At 36.2% G+C, this 18,957-nt stretch overlaps 1 protein-coding gene across 1 annotated transcript; it reads left to right on the top strand.

The window, feature by feature from the left end:
• The first annotated feature begins 8,202 nt into the window (after nt 1-8,202).
• Nucleotides 8,203-17,784, top strand: OR52A5 (olfactory receptor family 52 subfamily A member 5). Its single transcript, XM_055355251.1, has 2 exons — nt 8,203-8,248; nt 13,855-17,784. Exon 2 carries the CDS (start codon nt 13,915-13,917, stop codon nt 14,863-14,865), a length of 951 nt encoding a protein of 316 aa, XP_055211226.1. The 5' UTR covers nt 8,203-8,248; nt 13,855-13,914; the 3' UTR covers nt 14,866-17,784.
• The last annotated feature ends 1,173 nt before the right edge of the window (nt 17,785-18,957 follow it).

The raw sequence follows: 18,957 nt of genomic DNA, 5'->3' as shown, positions 1-18,957 counted from the left end.
TATATTTATGCATACAATAAAATACAAGAATTTTACACTGATAATTACAAGACATTGTTGAAAGAAAGGCAAAATCTAAAGAAATAGAGAGCTGTTCCATATTCATGGATTGGAAATCTCATTATTGTTAAAATGTTAATTTCCTTAAAGTCATCTAAAGATTCAAAGCAATCCCAAATATGATCATAACAACCTTTTGTTTGCCATGAATTGAGAAGGTAATTTTATATTTTACATGGGAATTCAAAGGACCTACAGCCAAAGCAATCTCAAAGAATAAATGTTGATTACTGAGAATACCTGACATCAAGACTTACTACAAAATTCTAATAATAAAGACAGTGTGATATCAGCATGAGAACAGCTAATGAAACACAACAGAGAGCCTGTAAGTAAGCCCACATTTGTACAATCCATTGATTTTATACGAAAGTATCAAAGCAATTCAATGGAAAATAGAAAGCCTTTTAAACAAAATTAGATATTCATATATATCTATATATATTTTACAAATATATATATGTTCAATCTAAAAATTTATTTAATACCACACAAAATATAGGATGTATATTTATGGGATAATATAGAAGTAAAAAATAAGGCTTCTAGGAAGAAAAAATCAGAATACCTTAATATATTGAGGATTGGCAAAGATTTCCTTCTTACGACACAGGAAGCAACAAGATATAACCTTATCAACAATTTCGACTACAGCAAAAGTATACTGCTAAGAAAATTAACAAGCAATACACAGACTAAAATCATGCAAAAAAACTTAAATCTGAATTATATATTTTTTAAATTTTATATAACTCATAACTCCATGTAAAAGACAAAAATGTGCAAAACATTTTACTAGACACTTCATAAACTAATAACCTATGCAAAAGTATGGATCATAATTTAGAAAAAAACTTTTTAGTGAGTAAAACTGATTAGTTCATATTTTAGTATTTATATGATGTTCTAGTGTGTCCGGAATTGGTGGGTTCTTGGTCTCACTGACTTCAAGAATGAAGCCGCGGACCCTCGCGGTGAGTGTTACAGTTCTTAAAGGCAGCGTGTCCGGAGTTTGTTCCTTCTGATGTTCAGATGTGTTCGGAGTTTCTTCCTTCTGGTGGGTTCGTGGTCTCGCTGGCTCAGGAGTGAAACTGCAGATCTTCACAGTGAGTGTTACAGCTCTTGAGGTGGCGCGTCTGGAGTTGTTCGTTCCTCCAGGTGGGTTCGTGGTCCGGCTGGCTTCAGGAGTGAAGCTGCAGACCTTCGCGGTGTTACAGCTCATAAAGGCAGTGTGCACCCAAAGAGCGAGCAGGAGCAAGATTTATTGCAAAGAGAGAAAGAACAAAGCTACCACGAGCTTGCCACTGCTGGCTCGGGCAGCCTGCTTTTATTTGCTTATCTGGCCCCACCCACATTCCTGCTGACTGGTAGAACTGAGTGGTCTGTTTTGACAGGGCGCTGATTGGTGCGTTTACAATCCCTGAGCTAGACGCAAAGGTTCTCCACCTCCCCACCAGATTTGGTAGATACAGAGTGTCCACACAAAGGGTCCCCAAGTCCCCACCAGAGTAGCTAGATACAGAGTGTGGACCTGTGCGTTCAGAAACGCTGAGCTAGACACAGGGTGCTGATTGGTGTGTTTACAAATCTTGAGCTAGATACAGAGTGCCGATTGGTGTATTTACAATCTCTGAGCTAGACATAAAGGTTCTCCATGTCCCCACCAGACTCAGGAGCCCAGCTGGCTTCACCCAGTGGATCCCGCACAGGGGCTGCAGGTGGAGCTGCCTGCCAGTCCCACGCCCTGCGCCCGCACTCCTCAGCCCTTGGGTGGTCGATGGGACTGGGTGCCCTGGAGCAGGGGGCGGCGCTCGTTGGGGAGGCTCGGGCCGCACGGGAGCCCAAGGGGTGGTGGGGGAGGCTCAGGCATGGCGGGCTGCAGCTCCCGAGCCCTGCCCCGCGGGAAGGCAGCTAAGGCCCGGTGAGAAATTTGAGCACAGCAGCTGCTGGCCCAGGTGCTAAGCCCCTCACCACCCAGGGCCGGTGGGACCAGCCGGCCGCTCCAAGTGCGGGGTCCGCCGAGCCCACGCCCACCCGGAACTCGCGCTGGTCCGCAAGCACTGCGCGCAGCCCTGGTTCCCGCCCACGCCTCTCCCTCCACACCTCCTGGCAAGTTGAGGGAGCTGGCTCTGGCCTTGGCCAGCCCAGAAAGGGGCTCCCACAGTGCAGCGGCGGGCTGAAGGGCTGCTCAAGTGGGGCCAAAGTGGGAGCCCAGGCAGAGGAGGCGCCGAGAGCAAGCGAGGGCTGTGAGGACTGCCAGCACGCTGTCACCTCTCACTAGGACAGGTAAAATTAATTGAAAGTAATTTTTTTTTAAAACAACAATGCTTTCCCCTGAAAAAGTAGGAATGGTCATGTTGGGAAAACTTTCTGGAATGCAGGAAATATTCTATATCTTGATAGGATAATGAGTAACGTATTTGCAAAAAATAAGCTTAAGATCAATTCATTTTACTGTCTTTTCTTAGTAACAAAAGAGTAGTATAAACAAACACCAAACAGCTATTACATTTGCTTTTCATAGTAATATTGGCTAGCCATATGGGAGTTATTTATTGGGTATTCTAGGCTTGAAGAAATGAGAAAAACTGTTGACGATAATGGAAGATAATTTTTATACTTGTGAAGAAAATAATTACTTATATGTAAAGTATTGAGACTAGAAAGAATCTTGAAGGTTTGGATTCCAATTGCAATTGCAAGTATGGATTCATTGTTTTTAATAAAGAGAGATACAAACATATGCAAATGTAATTATATAATTGTGTGTGTGTGTGCATGTATTTCCTCTGTTCACTTATAGGAACCAAAAGCAATGAACAAACAATGGCAATGAATAAACAATCCTTGTTTCAAGATACTGATTTTCTTAATAACTTTGTTCACAGAAAGAGACCAGGGCTTTTTGGAAAAATATCTGTTTCTGTGGCTTGAGCTGAAAAAGCATAAAGTAGTTTGAAATGATGATGCAGAGATAGAAAGTAAGGAAGTACTCAAAGCATGATTGGAACATGTGGAAAGGACCCAAGATCTAGTTGGAAGGAGCTCCTTATGGCAAAATTTAGAAAATTTTGAGCATCAAAATAAATAATTATGGCAAAGGATTATAGCCCATTGAATAAAATCAGATTCTGTGAATCTATACAAACATAAGTAAAGCAATACAAATTTGGGAAAAGGGAATGTTCTTTATAGTGTAATGCCAATAAATAGGAAAGGTATGATGGATTTAAAAATTCATAAACAGAATAAAAAAACTCATGAGTGAAAGTGTTCAGAGGAGTGGACTATTTAAATCGTCTCAATAAATGTATTTTTTCACAGATTTCTATGAAATACAAAGAGAAAAATAGCAACTTACCAAGAATCCAGAGTGACATCCCATTAACCAAGTGACTGAAACTAACCACATTAATATTAGAACATATCAGCATCATGTGATTAATGATATTGTGAACAGAGAAAGGCTATATTATTCTGCGATATTAAAAACAAACAAGCAAAACAGCATAGCCTGAATCCTAGTCATGAGGAAACACCAAAGAAACTTAAAATGATGGAAATTCTAAATAGTAAATGGATGTTCCTCAAAAATTCCACTATCAAGAAAGCAAAAGAAAAAAATTAAGAGGGAGGCAGTTTGGGGCTCTATATAAAGAAGACCTCGTTGACACTGGAAGCTGTCCTGCGATGTGGCACACTATCTCAGAAAAAAAACAAAAAAGAGAGGGAGAGAGTTTTCTGTCATGGGAAGGTTTCAGGCAGAGATCAAATGGTAGCTTTAAAGATGATATAAAGAGATGAGATTTCTGATATTGTAGATAGTGTGGATTAACTCTAGGAGGAAGTGTAAATCTAGACTCCTAAATCCCTTAGTAGTTTTAGATCCTTGGAATTAGCTTGTATCAAAACTGGAGTGGTAGTTATTCAGGGTTTATTCACAGATCCAAGATGTAAAAGAAAAGCTGAGGAGATTTTGAAAATTCAAGAAGTCTAAAGAGACACGAAAATTAACTGCACTAGGTATTCCTGGATTGGATTCTGAAAAAAGAAAATATAGCTATAGATGTCATTGTTGAGACTATTGTCTAAACATGGACTTTATATTAGGTTATAATTTTATTTCAATGCTAACTGTCCTCATCTTGGTTATAATACCATAGTTATACAATGTAACGTCTTTTCCTTAGGAAATACAAACTTTAAAATTTAGATATAAAGGGTAACCATGTCTTCAATTTATTTGTAAACCATTCAGAAAAAAAAAAATGCTCCTTTTGCCTACCTACTGAACTAGTGATAAAGTACAATGGGGCAAAATATGAACAATTTGAGATAATGGGTACATGTCAATCTTTGTATACATGTTATAAGGGGAGCTGAGGCAGGAGAATAGTTTGAACCTGGGAGGTGGAGGTTGCAGTTAGCTGAGATTGCACCATTGCACTCCAGCCTGGACAACAGGGTGAGACTCCGCCAAAAAAAAAAAAGATTTTTCTATTATTTTATTGTTTTTTCATTAATATACTTTGGTTTTTGGATAAAATTTAGGTTTACAGAAAAACTGAGTAGAAAGTACAAAAGATTTCCGTATATCCTTTCTACCCAGAATAAAGATTTTGCATTTACATTTGAGCTATGCTTCCTTCTTGGTTATCAAATTACATCACCATATTTATTTATCATATCCTAATGTTTGAAAACATATATCTAGTGTTTTTTTGTATAGTCTGTGTATACCATGCTAAGCCAATTATTTTTAATTGTGATATAATTCACATTCCAAATAATTAACCTGCTAAAGGTGTACAAGTCAGTGGATTTAGTATAGTCAGAAAATAATGCAACTATTACCACCCTGTAATTTCAGAACTTTTTTTTTTTCCTTATTGAGATGGATTCTCGCTCTGTCACCCAGGCTGGAGTGCAGTGGCATGATCTTGGCTCACTGCAACCTCCAGGTTCAAGCAATTTTCCTGCCTCAGCATCCCAAGTAGCTGGGACTACAGGCATGTGCCACCATGCCCAACTAATTTTTACATTTTTTGTTTGTTTGTTTTATGTATAGACACGGTTTCACTATGTTGGCTAGGCTGCTCTCGAACTAATGACCCCAGGTTATCTGCCCACCTCAGCCTGCCAAAGCATTGAGATTACAGGCATGAGCCATCGCACCCAGCCTCAGAACATTTTAATCACACCAATAATGAAATTCCGTACACACTGGCAGTCACTCCCCATTTCTTCCTGCCTCCAGATTCTGGTAATCACTCATCTACTTTCTGTCCCTATGGATTTGTGTATTCTGGATACTTCATATAAGTGGGTTTATACCACATGTTGCCTTTTGTGTCTGGCTTCTTCCACTTAGCATAATCTTTTCAAGGTTCATTGATGTTTTAGCGTAAGTCAGAACTTCATTTCTCTTTATGATTAATAGTCCATCATATAGATGACTCTACTCTTGAACTTAGTAGGTAGTTCTCTGGCCAATATAAGCTTTTCCATGATCCCTTCTTTTTTTGTGTGGTAAAGACATCCATCTTAATTTGTAAAATTCTACACGTCATGTACATATGGTCAGGCCTTTGTATTTGAAATTTTCGTATTTCATTAAAACATTTCTTTTCACTAGATGAATTTTATCAACCATCCATAGTAAAAGCTATTCAAATTTTGTTTCTGTTATATTTTAACTCAAATGCTTTGTTTCTGCTTTTCTCTGAAAAACGTGCAGATAGGAGTCTATTTTAAAAAACGTGTTTTATTTCCTATTACATTTTTCAGGGGTATACACTTCCATTAAAATGCTTATGCAAACCATTGTTTTTATTTATTAGCATGAGTACTAAGGATCCATATCAGTCACCAAAGTAGTGAGTCACATTGCATCTAAAACAGATGTTTTCCCCGTTGTTCCAATGGGTTTTAACTAAATAGTATCTAGTAATATTTTTGTCTCTGGTATTCTATAGCATTGTGATTCCTTGAGGTTCACACATTTTTTTGCATGTTTCCAAAAGTATCTTTGGAACCATTCAGTAGGTCTATATTTGTTAGTTACTCTATAAATAATAAAGTAGTATTTAGATTTCAGAAGTGTACAGATTTTACCTGAGCCTACTTCATATCTATCTGAAAAGTATTTATCTTACTTTTCCTGAAAATATTTCATTTTATTTGGGGTTCATATGTTGTTATTTGTGTCGGGGACTGGCATTCTTATTTGCATTGTTTGTTCACTTTCCTGATGTAAATACTCCGGCTATGGCTGATGTCAAGCTACCAACGTGAAGTCAGCGAAAGCAAAGCTGGAGAGAGATGCTTGAAACCAGCTCTTATAGGCATGATATGAGCTGGTTCTAGTACATAACTGCTCTTAATTCAATACCATTGGTTTTTCTAGGTTGGATATAATTTTATGGGAGGATACTGACAAGATGGAGTCACTGGCTCTTTATATGTAAAAAGAACAGGTCTCCTGAATAAGTCCAGACCCAATAAGACAGGAGAAAAGCAGTGTGACTCTTGGCAAGAGCATATGTCTCAGGCAGATGCAAGAAATCCAGTCTTCAAGACTTCTAGTACTATGCAGAGAATGGGAATCTTTTCCCTCTCTCTACTTTAGGCCAAAGCTGTCAATCCCTTTTCCTTTTTCCTTTTTAATTGATGAGTAGAAATTGTATAAATCTGTGGTGTACAACATGATGTTTTGATAAATGTATACATTGTGGAATGATTAAATAGAGCTGCTTATCAGTGACACGTGCATCTCACATATTTATCTTTTTTATTGTTGTGAGAACACTTAAAAACCTGCTCTCTTAGCAATTTTCAAGTATATATAATATGTTGATTAATTATAGTCACCTTGATGTACAATATATCTCTTGAACTGATTTTCTCCATCTAACTGAAATTTTTTGTCATTTCACCAACATTTCCCCAATCCTCCCGTCTCCCAAAAGTCTGGTAACCATCAGTTTATTCTTTGTATTTATGAGTTCAACTTGTAAAATCCATTTTGTAAGTCACAAACTCTTTTTTCAACTGTAAAACCAAGTTTAGCCTAAAGCTGCCTCCTTACATATTTTAATTTCGGCCCAAGGGTTTCTCTGTATATTGTGAACTATAACAAGTGGAGGTATAAACAGACTGTAGCCTACGCTTGTGCTAATCACTGAGTTTTGGTCAATCAATTGTAGACACCTGCTCGAATCATGTTCAAATAAGGCAGACGCCAACCTGTAATCAATTCAGTTGTTTCTGTACCTCACTTCTCTTTTCTGTTACCTCAGTTTCCTTTTTCTGTCCATAAATCTTCCACCATGTGGCTGCTCTGGAGTCCCAGAGCCTACTCTTCTAGCTTGCGGGGAGGCTGCCCAATTTGCAAATTGCTCAGTTAAACTTTTCTAAATTTAATTTGGCTGAAGTTTTTCTTTTATTACAACTAAGGAAATAAACGTTAAAAATTCTAGTCCCCAACGCAAAGTTGATATAGATATTATGACTGCACTAACATTTTTGAAAAATACATATCATTGTGTCAGAATTCTGACATGACTGGGACAACTTGAGGAGAGCTGGTGTGTATATAAGAAAGATTTGTGTCACCAAAGTTCATGCAGAAGAAGCTCAGAGAGTGACTGTGATTGGGGCCCTGAGGTACACTTTTCAAAGTCAGCCTCTTTCATGAACCTAATGAGAAATAATTGCTTATCATACTGGAATTAAACTATGAAAATATTCCTTTAATTATCTGTCAGCATTTGTCTACACTGATTAGTCTGAATATTTCAAGGCGTTTTAATTTCCCTTTATTGGCTCATTATTTTTATAATTAAGTGCTGTGATGACATTGTCATCATGGTACACTGTCATCTCTTATGAATTTGTAAAAGGAGTTCATTTTGGTTCCAAGTCCTGAAGAGATTGAGTCTTTTTGTTTCTGTTTTGTATTTTTAGATACAGAGCTCGATTAGTTAATGAATCTTCTGAGTTCTTAACCATATTCTGCCTCTTGTTTCACTCTTGTCCCAAGTGGTCCTCAAGGCTGGCCAGAGATTTGTGAGACCCAATCCCAAAGGGGCCTTTTGTAATACAAAATGCTCAGGGTTCACTGCCTGAAACATAAAAAAAAAAGAGTTTTCCTCTATGGCTTCTACTTATAAGTCCATTGATATCCCTGGTAAGTCTTTGAGCTTGAGATTCTGCATGGTATTTGGGAAAATGAAGAATTCATTCTAAAGAGGACATACGTCTCCTGCGATCCAATGTGCCAGGATGATAAAAATGCAGCAGAATCTTAAAATAGTTGAGTGTTCAAACTCTAAAATGACGTCTCATGGTATCTCATGCTTTTCAGAATATTTATAATCAGTCGATGAAATGCTGGGTGACATATTTTAAAGTGAGATTTAATAATGGGAGGACATCTAGAGAATGATTATCTGGGCTGATAAGCAAATGGAAAGCTTATTTGCTAAAAGCCAAGAAAATTGAACGTGCTTAGACTGGGGAAGATTTAGGAGAACTGCTCACTGTGTCATCAAATATGTGAAGTTATTTCATGGGATGAGAAGGATAAAGTCTTATAGAAAAATAGCCGGTGCCAATCAACACATTTTTGTTTATTTCTCAATATTTGAAATGGATTATGTCATCAGTTTTTACAATCACTCTGTAATGTGTCTCTTTCTATTTTACCAATGAGGAAACTGAGGTAGTTAGAATTTCACAACTGGCTCAAGGGCATGCAAGGCCAAGCAATAGCAGGTCTAGGATTTGAGCTCTCTTGACCAGCTTCAGGTTCTGTAGAATTCACTGCTATTATCTATGACTGGTGTCTATTATTAAAATGTAGATCTCAGACCTTTATGAGAAATTAAGAGGGAGGCAGTTTGGAGCTCTATAGAAAGAAGACCTCGTTGACACTGGAAGCTGTGCTGCGATGTGGCACACTATCTCAGAAAAAAAAAAAAGAGAGAGAGGGAGAGAGTTTTCTGTCACGGGAAGGTTTCAGGCAGAGATCAAATGGTAACTTTAAAGATGATATAAAGGGATGAGATTTCTGATATTGTAGATAGTGTGGATTAACTCTAGGAGGGAGTGTAAATCTAGACTCCCAAATCCCTTAGTAGTTTTAGATCCTTGGAATTAGCTTGTATCAGAACTGGAGTGGTAGTTATTCAGGGTTTGTTCACACATGCAAGATGTAAGTTTCTAGCGTGTTGACTTTGGCCCAGGAATTTCAAGGGCTTTGGGAAGCTTTCTTCGTCCTTTAAACATATGCATATTTGTGCAAACAAAGTTGTTCCCCAGGCTGCCTTTTCTCATCCAGTGCAGTAATTCTCAGTCTAAGAACATGTTTTGCCTCATCTCTCAATGTACCCTTACATCATGTTGGTGAGTCCTCACAGATTTTGATTTGTTGTTAATCCTTCACTATTGTCACATTACTTTATAATATCACCTGCACTATCACAAATACCTTTCTAGCAAGATCTTACTATGCCCTTGCTCTCATTCCCTTAAAATCATTTGCTAACCTGCTAGCAGATAGAATTTTTAAAAGGCCAAAGGTCTGGCGTATCACTTACAAACTTTTATTACTTGGCTTAAAATAGTAACTTTACATTTGATCCTTTCCGTTTTACATTTAACCAACTATTATTTCTGTTTATGAATGAATTTATGTAGTAAAATATTTATTGATATGTATTTCCAGTATGTGTTTCATACTTCTGTGATTTTATACAAACTATTTTGTCTTTAAAGAATGCCCTTGTCTATCTCCTTTATCTGGCCAATATCTACTGAAAAAATATTTCCCTCAATACCCAGTTTTGTTCTGCCCAGTTTGATTTAACATACATAAATTCATCAATCGTTATTTAATTAAGGGCTTATTTTCCTCTCTAATGTGAAGTCTTAGGTTATAACTGCTAGCAACCAGAGATATGTCCCTCTTCATGCATCCAAGGGACATTTGGCAATGCTTGAAGGCATTTTTTATTGTTGCTACAAGGAAGTGCTACTGGCATTCAATGGATAGGAGCCAGAGATGCTGCTAAACCTTTTACCATACAGATGACATCTCCCACAACAAATAATTTATTTGGCTTAAGATGTCAGTGCTGAGATTGAGAAAGTCTGCCCTAGAAAAACAAATTAGGCCTAATGGAAGGTGGAAGTGGAGGTGGAAATAGAAATGGAAATGAAAAACTATCCAGAAGAAAGGTCATTATTTTCTCAACATGGTCTATGGGCTTTTTGATTGAAGGCTTGCTTTTCTATTTTATTTACTTGCTATTTTGTTCACTTGCTTCGTTGTCTCTTTTGCTGTCTTTTCTCTGACTACTCAGTATATACATTGTCAAAGCTTGAATTTGTATGTTACCTTTCAAAAAGTCTCCAGCTCAACTATTACTCATGTGGCCCTGTTAAATTAATCAGAGCAATATTTCTGATAAAGGCAATAATAAATATTTTTGAGCCAAATCGGAGATTATTGCCCAGTATATATGTCAGCAAAGAGTCAAACTCTGTAAAATATTTGAAGAGATTTATTCCGAGCCAAATATGAGTGACCATGGCCTGGGACACCGTGCTCAGGGTGTCCTGAGAACATGTGCCCAAGGTAGTCTGGGTGTAGCTTGGTTTTATACATTTTAGGGAGACATGAGACTTCAATAAAATACATTTAAGAAATACATTGGTTAGGTCCAGAAATCAGGGGTGCTTCCAGGTTTGTAGGTAGGTTTAAAATTTTTCTAATTGGCAGTTAGAAAGGAATATCTGAGTTGCGGTAAGAGGTTATGGAGATCAAAGTTTTATCATGCAGATGAAGCCTCTGGGTAGCAGGCTTGAGAGAGAACAGACTTAAGGTCTTATTAATAAGACCTTATTAGACTTAAGGTCTGTGTTGATGTTTATGCTGGAGAGATGTAATGAGGCATGTCTCACCCCCACTTCCCTTCATGGCCTGAACCAGCCTTTCAGGTTAAATTTTAGAGTGCCTTAGATCAGGAGAAAGTCCATTCAAATGGTTGAAGGGACTTGAACTTTTATTTTTTATTTACATTTGGATGGTATGTTGTTCAAGAAGTGGACATATATCAAACAGGTAGCATATAATAAACGTGTTCTATACTGTGCGTCCTATACCTATGTGATAAATTAAAGTGATTGGGGAGTAACGTCCATCAGAATCTTAACAAGCTCACTGATGAAAATAGTTGGTATATTTTTACATCACCCAGCCTCACCTAATTACACTCTGATACATATATCTTGTAATCCTTATTTATTGAATTATATTTATAAAATCTCGACCAGGCTTGGTGGCTCCCGCCTGTATTCCCAGCACTTTGGGAGGCTGAGGCGGGCGGATCACAAGGTCAGGAGATTGAGACCATCCTGGCTAACATGGTGAAACCCCGTCTCTATTAAAAATACAAAAAATTAGCCAGGCGTGGTGACGGGTGCCTGTAGTCCCAGCTACTCAGGAGGGGAGGCTGAGGCAGGAGAATGGCGTGAACCCGGGAGGCGGAGCTTGCAGTGAGCCGAGATCGTGCCACTGCACTCCAGCCTGGGTGACAATCTCAAAAATAAGTTAAAAAAATAAAAATTAAAAAATCTCAGAGGACAGAAATTTGCATATTTTGTTCTTTCTGGGTAAATACGGCATAAAATTTTGATCCAAGTGTATTTACTTATAACAAGTTCTAGACTTTCATTAATATAATCAACTATATTAATAATATATTAATATGATCAATGCTAATTTCATAAATTAAGAATGGTAAAACAATGTAAAATGTTTAAAGATTTTAACTGAGTGATATTTAACACATACTTAATAAATGGTACATGTTACTTTTTGAAGTCCACACATTCAGCAAAATGTAGATAATTAATAAATATGGAATAAATACATTTATCTTTGTTTCTCAATTGCTTCAAACAATATTTGGATCATAGTGGATACTTAATAAATCTTTGTTAATTAAAATCATTAAATAATAAACCTCTAATTTATTTTTTGGATAAGTTTTATGGAAAGAAAGAAAGAGATGCTTCTGCAATTGCTGGAGATAGCTTATACACGCTCTTTCACTTCCCAGAAACAATCTAAGTATATCGGGGAAAAAGAAAAAATTAAACAAATAGACAATTGAAAGGTGATGAGGCTGGCAGTTTGGTGAGATTTTTCCTTGTTGGCCCCCCACTGCTATCTTTATCTATTTTGCAGTCTACTTAAATTATTTCGGAGAGTGAGTTTTGCAATTACTAAAAGAAAATGCAGGTAATATGTAAATTATTTAATATTTCACATATTTTGTGATGCAAATATTTTCTTGAAGCAGAGATTAATTCAGACAATAAAAAGCCCTTGAGCTTTGGATGATGAGAAGGCAAAGCCACTCTACACTGACACTTGTCCCCTGGTAACAGAGATAGAAGGCTCTGGAAGCCTAGAGTGTTACATGTTGGAGTTACCAGTGAAGGGCAGAGACAGAAAAGAGTATTGAAACAGTCATATGCAAAATAATGTGCCAAAGAAAATCTTCACCTTTACATAAATAATTGTATTTGAGTAGATAGAAGATGTATAGATATATAAAGTTTTATGTAAAGAAAAACAGTATAACATTTCTTAGGGAGTTTCATGTAATTTCAAGTTGTTAAGAAGAGATGATGGCTCAGGCCAAAAAACAATGCCTATTTCTAGGTAATGAAAATTAGAGGGTATATGTTGGCACTTGATATTAATACAAGAGATGTGCACATGGCAGAGCATGGTAGGTGAGAAGAAGCTTTGATAGGAAGTGCTGAAGAAAAGACCCATGAATTAAAAAATAAGGAATTAATTTTGTTAGAGAATGCACAGGACAAGGTATAAGATATATGATTGGGTTTTGAGAAGACACTGAAAGTTTGAAAAATTAGGTTGAAAGAATTTTGAGCCTATATGAGAAGAATCAGACTACAAAAAACCTAACCTGGAAAAAAAAAAAAAACAGCCAGTGGATTTCAAAACTAAAGAACATTTCAGTCAAACTTGTCTTCTGATGATGACCAGAATGGTCTACAGCACTGTGGATCCTTTCTTTTTTTTTTTTTCTTTTTCTGACAGTCTCGCTCTGTCGTCCAGGCTGGAGTGCAGTGGTGTGATCTTGGCTCACTGCAAGCTCCGCCTCCCGGGTTCATGCCATTCTCCTGCCTCAGCCTCCCAAGTAGCTGGGACTACAGGCGCCTGCCACCACACTAGCTAATTTTTTGTATTTTTAGTAGAGATGGGGTTTCACCGTGTTAGCCAGGATGGTCTCGATCTCCTGACCTCGTGATCCACCCGCCTTGGCCTCCCAAAGTCCTGGGATTACAGGCGTGAGCCACTGTGCCCGGCCTGTGGATCCTTTCTTTATGGCTAATGTAGATGAAGTCTAGTTTTAAAATTCTTTGCTCTGCATTAAATAATATATTTTTTTTACAATTTCAATTGGTAAGTCAAAGAAAAAGCACATAATGCTGAGTAATAAACATAAAATATTGTTGATCCAATAGTCATGAACCAGAAAAAAGCCATCTAATCCATTTAATTTTGCCCATTGAAAATGATTAAGACATGGAGAAACAGAACCTGATGTTTGTCTTTCGGTGACTTTGGTAAAGGAGACAGAAAATTAGAGAAGATTAGTTAGAATAGAAAATACAACATGATACACTCCTAAAATAACTAAAGCATATTTTCCTAAAATAAATTAACATATTTTTAATTTTTAATTCATCAAGGCTCAACAGAGAATAGAAGATGAAACAGCAAATCTACCACTTGATTCTGCTGAACAAATCATGCCGACATTCAATGGCTCAGTCTTCATGCCCTCTGCGTTTATACTAATTGGGATTCCTGGTCTGGAGTCAGTGCAGTGTTGGATTGGGATTCCTTTCTCTGCCATGTATCTTATTGGTGTGATTGGAAATTCCCTAATTTTAGTTATAATCAAATATGAAAACAGCCTCCATATACCCATGTACATTTTTTTGGCCATGTTGGCAGCCACAGACATTGCACTTAACACCTGCATTCTTCCCAAAATGTTAGGCATCTTCTGGTTTCATTTGCCAGAGATTTCTTTTGATGCCTGTCTTTTTCAAATGTGGCTTATTCACTCATTCCAGGCAATTGAATCAGGTATCCTTCTGGCAATGGCCCTGGATCGCTATGTGGCCATCTGTATCCCCTTGAGACATGCCACCATCTTTTCCCAGCAGTTCTTAACTCATATTGGACTTGGGGTGACACTCAGGGCTGCCATTCTTATAATACCTTCCTTAGGGCTCATCAAATGCTGTCTGAAACACTATCGAACTACAGTCATATCTCACTCTTACTGTGAGCACATGGCCATCGTGAAGCTGGCTACTGAAGATATCCAAGTCAACAAGATATATGGCCTATTTGTTGCCTTCGCAATCCTAGGGTTTGACATAATATTTATCACCTTGTCCTATGTCCAAATTTTTATCACTGTCTTTCAACTGCCCCAGAAGGAGGCACGATTCAAAGCCTTTAATACATGCATTGCCCACATTTGTGTCTTCCTACAGTTCTACCTTCTTGCCTTCTTTTCTTTCTTCACACACAGGTTTGGTTCACACATACCACCATATATTCATATCCTCTTGTCAAATCTTTACCTGTTAGTCCCACCTTTTCTCAACCCTATTGTCTATGGAGTGAAGACCAAGCAAATTCGTGATCATGTTCTGAAAGTGTTTTTCTTCAAAAAAGTAACTTGATCGTTAGTGACTCCTATAGAGATTTAGGGTTGGTTCTAAGTAAAAACCTAAATATAATGAAAGTCACAGATCAATATTCTCAAACTACTAGCTCAACACATACCTGTAATTCTAGCTATGTCTCACTTTTTAGTATTTGCTTTGAATCTATATTTTGATAAATTTGGAATCAGTTATCTGTGTCTTATTTACTTTATCTGAAATACTTATCAATATAAAAATAATATGAAATCAGTAATACCGATATCTACAACATAAAACTTATGTAATGCAACCAATGACTATAAACACTAAGGAATTTACACAGGAGAGAATGCAAAAAAAATTGAAAAATATTAAACATATTCACAAATATCATTTTCAGGAAAATAAAATCAGTGATCTGGGCTTACATATCAAATATCCTTCTAGAACCACACAATTTTATTGATTTTTACCTAATTTGAGTTTTACTCAAATTTGGAAGTTTAAGTTCTAAAATTGAACATACAAATTCTGTTACCCACTGAAAGCATCTTGAGTACAGAAACTATCTTATTTACCCTTTATCAGGAAAACAGTGGACAATGCCTGAGAATTCTTAGAATCTAAGTAAAAATGACATTGAATAATGAACAGAGTAAACATTTTCTTTGTGTCAATTAATGGTATTCAAAAGCCACAAATTTGGAGGCTCTAAGTAATATGCAATCTTACCATACAGAAAACCTGCATGCTAGAGATTTTATTCCAATATTATCAGGGTAAAAGAAAGGTGAAGACTTGAAATAATCATTATGCAAACCTGAAATAATATATTAGCTAAACACAGAACTGGCATATAAGAAACCACCTCCTGAATAAGGACTTTAGTCAAGACTTAGAACCAAACGAATTTTTTTTCCTTAAGAATCAAGTTGACAGAGTCATCTGAATCACTAATTTTGAAAAGATGCATGGTCAAAGAAAGAAATAATACGGTAAAACGTTCTGATGTAAAAAATCATATCATTCAAGAGGCAGACATAGATACATATAATTTTGGGGAAAAATCTTGTCAATAATGTAGAAATGACTTTGAGTCATAATATTTTTTTAATAAAGTTTATGTAAACATTAACTATATTTAGAAAGAATCAAAAATACATGACAAAAGATAAAACAACATGTTAGTTGACAGGCAGACATATTAAAAATTGTTGAATTAGGTAAGCAAAACTTAATAATGAAATAACCATTTTAATTCTGGATTAGAGCATTAAATATTTCAGTGGTTGTGCCATTAATAACGCAGAATGAATAATTAATGAGGAGTCATTCTCCCAAAAGAAAAAAAAATCATAAATATATGAATTCTTTCAGAAAAGTTAGTATACATGAAGGATAAAGAATGAAGATAATAAGTAAGTGATACTCCTAAATAAGAAACCAAAACAAACAATATGATGATAACTACAGATTAATCATGAGTGAATGAAAAAACTGTATTTCAAAGTATCTGGTATAAAAATGCACCAAATTATATAAATGAAAATAGACAAAACACCCATATTGGAAAAAATCAACAGAAAATAAAAATTTCAACATAGGTCTATCAGAAAAAAACACATTACATATCCTAAAAGACATATTTTTTTTTCATTCTCTGGAGTATGAGGGAAGACAACAAAGATCTTAAAAATGCACATTATCTAATGGAAAAAAATTAAATGAAAAGTTTGTGTCATAATTAGACTGTGGGTTGGCATTTCAAGCCATTTAAACCTGTAATTAATAAAAAGAACAATTACAGTGCATAATAATATTACTAGTTTCTGAAACAATGTTGTCCCTGTCCAGTGTTCTCTGCTAAAGAAACCCCAGCTGAAGCAATTTCCACATGGAGTACAGCACCTGGTCCAGCTGATTTCAGCTAGGTCCCAGTCAGCACACAGATCTGTTTGACTTCTTGGTTGCTTTTTGGTCTTCTTTACAGGTCAAATTTGTTCCATGCTGAAGATCTGGGTTCATATTACCTTTTTTTAAGGTATAAAAAAAGACCTGGCCTCAAAATGAGGTTGTACACATAGTTTCTGAGAGTCTGCTCCATTGCTCTTCAATTGAGGGCTCTGGCTAATTGGATGCAGAATCCGAGATAAAGGACAGCCACCTACAGCAGCTAGAGGGCTGAGATATGAGTCAGACTGATATGCCCTGACTATGATGCAATGAACATCTTAAAAAGAGAAATTTATTCCAAGAATAAATTGTTTGAGGGCTCGAAGGGATTGCCTTAAGTTAAAGATGGATAAATAGGTATCCTAGCTAGGAATCAAAAAGGTCTGAGTTTCTCCATTACCCTTCCTTTAACATTCTACATACTCCTGGGCATGTTATTTCCTCTTCTCTACAATGGGGCTAACAATATGAGCCTCAGAGACTTGTGAGGAATATGTGAGAAAAGGCTCACCAAGCATGTAGCACAGATCCAGGCTAAAACACACCTTAAACATGTAGGCCAAGGTGTACATACTCTGAGAATTAAGATTCAGAGAAAAATGATTTCAGGATTAAGTGCAAAGAGACTGAAATGAATGGAGCAGAGTGCCGGGATAGCTGTGTGGCTGATGATCCTCTAGCTGGAGCTAGGTCAGTGTCTTTGGGCAGAGCTGTGTGTAACATTCTCAGAAGCATGCTGAGACAACAGAATACCTTGGTGATCTTTATTCAATTGTTTATTTTTACTGAGACGGAATTCACATTTCATAATATTTGCAATTTTAAAATATGCAATTTGATGATTTTTAGTGTATTATAAAGGCTGTGCAACCATCATCACTACCTAATTGAAAATACTTTTGTCATCCTAAAAAAAAATCTATACACATTAGTAGTCACATCCCATTACTTCTGCTCCCCCCATCTCCAGTCTTAGCAACTGCTAATCTCTTTTCTGTTTCAATGGATTTTTCTGTCTGGACGCTTTATATAAATAAAGCATTACATATGTGAACTCTTGTATTGACTCTTTTTTCAATTCTTGTCAATTAATTCTTATATTAATGTAATATTTTAAATGTTCATCCATGTACCATATATCAGTAATGCATTTCTTTTTAAGGCTGAGTAATGTTCCATTAAATGGGTATGCCACATTTTATTCATTTATTCATCAGTTGAAAGACATTTACAATGCTTCCACTTTTTGGCTATCATTAGCTTTCATTAAAAAACATCACTAAAAGACCCATTTGATGTTATTTGTCATACATTTAAAACCAGTCTCATCAACATTTTCGTGGATTTTTCTTCAGTAAAATTCATTTGCAGGGAAGAAGGAATAGACAAGTGTACATTTAAATTCAAAGATGAGATGAGATATGATGAGACCAGATGAGATAAAATAGTTGAATAGCAAGCAAAGAATGAAAGCAAGATCGTAGATGAACTATGAAAGAAATGGAGCACAGCAGAAATAAGATGAGATCAACAGATTTAATGTATCTCATTCTGTCAAATTGTTGTTGTCAGAATGAGGAAAGTGAACTGGTAAAAATACAAAGAAAAACATTAGAAATAATACTCTCCAGGTATAGGATATTGATTATCTCTGGAAGGAGGGTGGGAAATATTGTGGAAGCGCAGAAGAAGTGTGATTCAATTGTATTGAACCTTCCCTCAAGAAACTGTGATGGATTACATGGATTTTTTAGTTATGCTTTATTTATTTTTTATATATTTTTTATTGTATAATATATTTGGCAAAAAGATAGGTTAATATATTCCTGATGTAGTACTTGGCAAACAACTTAGTTTAACAGAAGTTAAACAGTATTTTTATATTCATAGTAAAAATATCTCCTAATGTGTTTTAGTTTCTTTAGCAGATATTTATTAAGATTATTCCATGCTTTAAGAACTATGATTAGAATTTAGGATAAAGGAATGTTCATGAAGGCAGTGACCATAAAGGTGCAGCCCTGTTTCTTACATTCATTCTGTGTGTACATATGATGTTTGTCGAATTTTTAAAACTTAATTATTGCCTTGTTTTTTCAGTTACAAAGAGATCTATGTTAGATTTTCCTACACTGTAGATTTTTCTTTTTTCCTTGGGGATCGATCAATGTTCTC

Source organism: Gorilla gorilla, chromosome 9 (genome assembly GCF_029281585.2).
Source record: "Gorilla gorilla gorilla isolate KB3781 chromosome 9, NHGRI_mGorGor1-v2.1_pri, whole genome shotgun sequence".
Taxonomy (NCBI): domain Eukaryota; kingdom Metazoa; phylum Chordata; class Mammalia; order Primates; family Hominidae; genus Gorilla; species Gorilla gorilla.
This window is presented reverse-complemented; position numbering and strand designations above follow the sequence as displayed.